The sequence below is a fragment of the Phoca vitulina genome, unplaced genomic scaffold, assembly GCF_004348235.1.
Source record: "Phoca vitulina isolate PV1807 unplaced genomic scaffold, GSC_HSeal_1.0 scaffold45, whole genome shotgun sequence".
Lineage (NCBI taxonomy): Eukaryota > Metazoa > Chordata > Mammalia > Carnivora > Phocidae > Phoca > Phoca vitulina.
In genome coordinates this window covers 9,641,273-9,644,602 of record NW_022589748.1, presented here as the reverse complement: position 1 = coordinate 9,644,602, position 3,330 = coordinate 9,641,273, and the positions used below count along the sequence as shown (strand labels likewise).

General features: G+C 57.1%; 1 protein-coding gene across 1 annotated transcript in view; it reads left to right on the top strand.

Moving 5' to 3' along the window:
* The window catches only part of TRIM72 (tripartite motif containing 72), a 6,879-nt gene extending 4,810 nt beyond the window's left edge, over nt 1–2,069 (top strand). Inside the window, exons 5-6 of the mRNA XM_032431081.1 lie at nt 466–584; nt 1,495–2,069. Of these exons, the coding sequence (XP_032286972.1) occupies nt 466–584; nt 1,495–2,069 (694 nt within the window). The remainder of the gene's footprint in view (nt 1–465; nt 585–1,494) is intronic.
* Nucleotides 2,070–3,330: the final 1,261 nt, after the last annotated feature.

Sequence of the window (3,330 nt, the reverse complement as noted above, 5' to 3'; positions counted from 1 at the left end):
TTTTTTTTTTTTTTTTTTTTTTTTTTTTTTGTGGGGGTGCCTGGCTGGCTCAGTCGGTGGAGTCTGCGACTCCTGATCTCGGGGTCGTGAGTTTGAGCCCCACGTTGGGTGTGTAGAGATCACTTAAGTAAGTAAATAAACAAAAAAATTGTGGTAAAATATACATGACGTAAACTTTGCCATTTTAACCATTTTTTGACGTACACATTTTAAGTTCAGTGACAGTAAGTACATTCGTGCTGTGCCGCCACCATCCAGCACCATCTCCCTCCAGAACTTTTTCATCCTTCCAAACAGAAACTCTGACAGAGTTTTAAGCCCAGGTGTGAGGCAGGAGAGATCCTGGAACTCCACCACAGCCCCTGTCCTCCTCTCTTTGGGGTAACGCCTCGGGCCCTGCCCCTGCTCCATGCCTCCTCCAGGAAGTCCCTCCACACACAGCTGCCCCCACCTCCCCGCCCCCAGGCTACAGAAGATTCTGGCAGAATCACCGCCGCCCGCCCGTCTGGACATCCAGCTGCCTGTCATCTCAGATGACTTCAAATTCCAGGTGTGGAGGAAGATGTTCCGGGCTCTGATGCCAGGTACGGGGGAGGGGCTGTCTCCAGGTTTGTGTTCGTACCTGTGTGGTTGAGGGGAGGTCCTGGCTGCGCAAGAGAGGCCTCTCAGTCCCAGCCGGGAGGTCATCGAAGAAGGCGCCCGTTGCCCCTTTACCTCCGGGGTTTGCCTTGCACCCTTGTAACCTGTGCTCAGAGAAGGACCTTTGGGGGCATGGGGTTTACGGGCGGGGGGCTGATGTGGGGAGGACCCTGCTTACTGTTGGCAAGCCCTGTGTGATCCTGGGTCAGTTCCTGCCCCCTCTGGCTGGCGGAGATGATCATGGCTGCCAGTTGGAGGCTGAGGGTGTGCAGAACAGACACCCTGGGGATGGGTCTAGGCCAGACACTGACTCTGGTGGCCTGTGGCTGGGGAGGCCCCTAAGGGTTCTGCCTCCTGTCCCTGAGAGCTAGGTCACAGTGAGGTGCCATAGGTTACAGAACTCCAGGACATGCACACATGGCTGGAATAGCCCTGACCGCCTTGCGGGAGGAAGGGTGGGGGGAGATTCTGTTTTATCCAAGGCAAGACTAAGTAAGGCCCAGAGACGGGCTCGAGACTGACTGAAGTCACACAGCTGGGTGAGGCGGGGGCCGGCCTAGGACCCGGCTTCTTGACTGTCTCCTGCTTTGGGACCTGGGCCTCAGCTACTGACTTACATGCCTTGTATCCACGGGATCCTCCCTACCTTGGAAAGAGGCAGTTATGGCCTCGTTTTCCAGCTGAGCAGACTGAAGCTCAGACAGGTCCAGTCTTTGGCCCAAGCCAGGAAGCAGAGAGGGACTCACCTCCCAAAGATGTTGGGGGGATTGGAGCAGACTGGCTGGCCCCTAAGTTGGTTGCGAGAAGCTTGCGGGAGGCAGACACGCAGGGGCCTGACCACTCTGCCCTTGGCAGTTATGAAGGAGCTGACCTTTGACCCGAGCACGGCCCACCCGAGCCTGGTGCTGTCTCCGTCCGGCCGCCGCGTTGAGTGCTCGGAGCAGAAGGCGCCGCCGGCCGGAGAGGACCCGTGCCAGTTCGACAAGGCTGTGGCAGTGGTGGCGCGTCAGCTGCTGTCCGACGGCGAGCACTACTGGGAGGTGGAGGTGGGCGACAAGCCGCGCTGGGCCCTCGGCGTGATCGCGGCCCAGGCCAGCCGCCGCGGCCGCCTGCACGCCGTGCCCTCCCAAGGCCTCTGGCTGATCGGCCTGCGAGACGGCAAGATCCTGGAGGCGCACGTCGAAGCCAAGGAGCCCCGCGCACTGCGCACCCCGGAGAGGCGGCCGTGGCGCATTGGGATCTACCTAAGCTTCGGCGACGGAGTCCTCTCCTTTTATGATGCCAGCGACGCCGACGCCCTCGAGCTGCTCTTCGCCTTCCACGAGCGCCTGCCCGGGCCCGTGTACCCCTTCTTCGACGTGTGCTGGCACGACAAGGGCAAAAACGCTCAGCCGCTGGTGCTCGTGGGGGCTGATGGCGAGGAGGCCTGAGCCGCCCACTGGGTTGGGGAGGGGGGCAGGGTCCTGCAGGCCTGGAAGGAGATGGGGCGCGCAGGGGTTGTCAGGACTGAAGGCAGGGCCACGGTGGGGTGGGGGTGGGGGTTGGGGACGGGAGACTCTAAGAGTTCTGAGAAGTTGGAAGTTTTAGGGGTTGGAGTGGCTGGGGGGGAAGGGAGATCTAAAGTTAGGTCAGTAAGGAAATCCCAGTTTAGGAACCAGGAAGCCCAAAATTTCCAGGAAGAAATTGAAGTTGAGGGAAGGAGTGAAAAGGGTCAGGTGTCTGGGGCCGGGGGGGGGATCTGAAGAACTCTGTAGAGCAAGGAGCTCCTTCAGCCTCACGTTCCCCTCCTTGGTGGCCTTGGGGCAAGGGGTCCAGACCCACCATACAGAAAGGTCTTTCCCTTCATGGTTCTCCAACTTGGGCGTGCATCAAAACCACTTTTTCAAAGCATGTAACAGTGACTTGTTAAAGCAGAGTGCTGAGTTTCTGGTTCACTAGGTCTGGGGGCAGGACAAAATTTTGCTTTTCTAACAAGTTCCCCGGGACTATGCTGTTGCTGCAGGTTATAAGTGGGATCACCTGGAGAACCCCGGACTTAGACACTGGTCTGTTCAGTAAACTCTCCATTACACAGAATCAGTTATCAGATAGCTATCAGCTCTCAGGAGTAGAAAACACAAACTGTATTCCTCTGGAGATTCAACAGTCATTGAAAAACTGCCAGAGCCCACGCTAAGTGAATAAACTGACCCCCCAACTATTTCCCTTTTGCCTCTGGAGTATGTTTACTGAGTGTCTTGGACACTGAAGAAATCTCTCAAGTTGCCAACCAAGAGAAAGAGCCTGATACCAATCCCAGCCTGGGCCTGCTGCTTGTGGAGAATAGAAGGCTCCCCCCACCCCCCCCCCCCCCTCGTCTCCTGGATTGGCCCCTCGCTGCTTACGCACTGGTTCACACCTTCTTTGGTTTTAGCTCAATGGCCTATTTCTTGGGCTCTGGAATTAACCACTGAGGCCCAGAGTGAGAGTTCTTCTTCCTTAGAGGGAAAGGCCTTTGGGGACTCAGGCAGGTGGGATTGCCCCTCTTATCTTGAGAGAAGATGATGGCGTGGGGCCATTTGTTCTCTGTGTCGGGTTGCTGCTGCTGATGTGTGAAAGGGCCTGGGAACTCCTGGAAACAGGTGCCAATATGGGAATTTTCTTGGGGGATAGAGCAAAAGAAAGGTGTGGGTAGGGTAAGCGAGGCTTCAA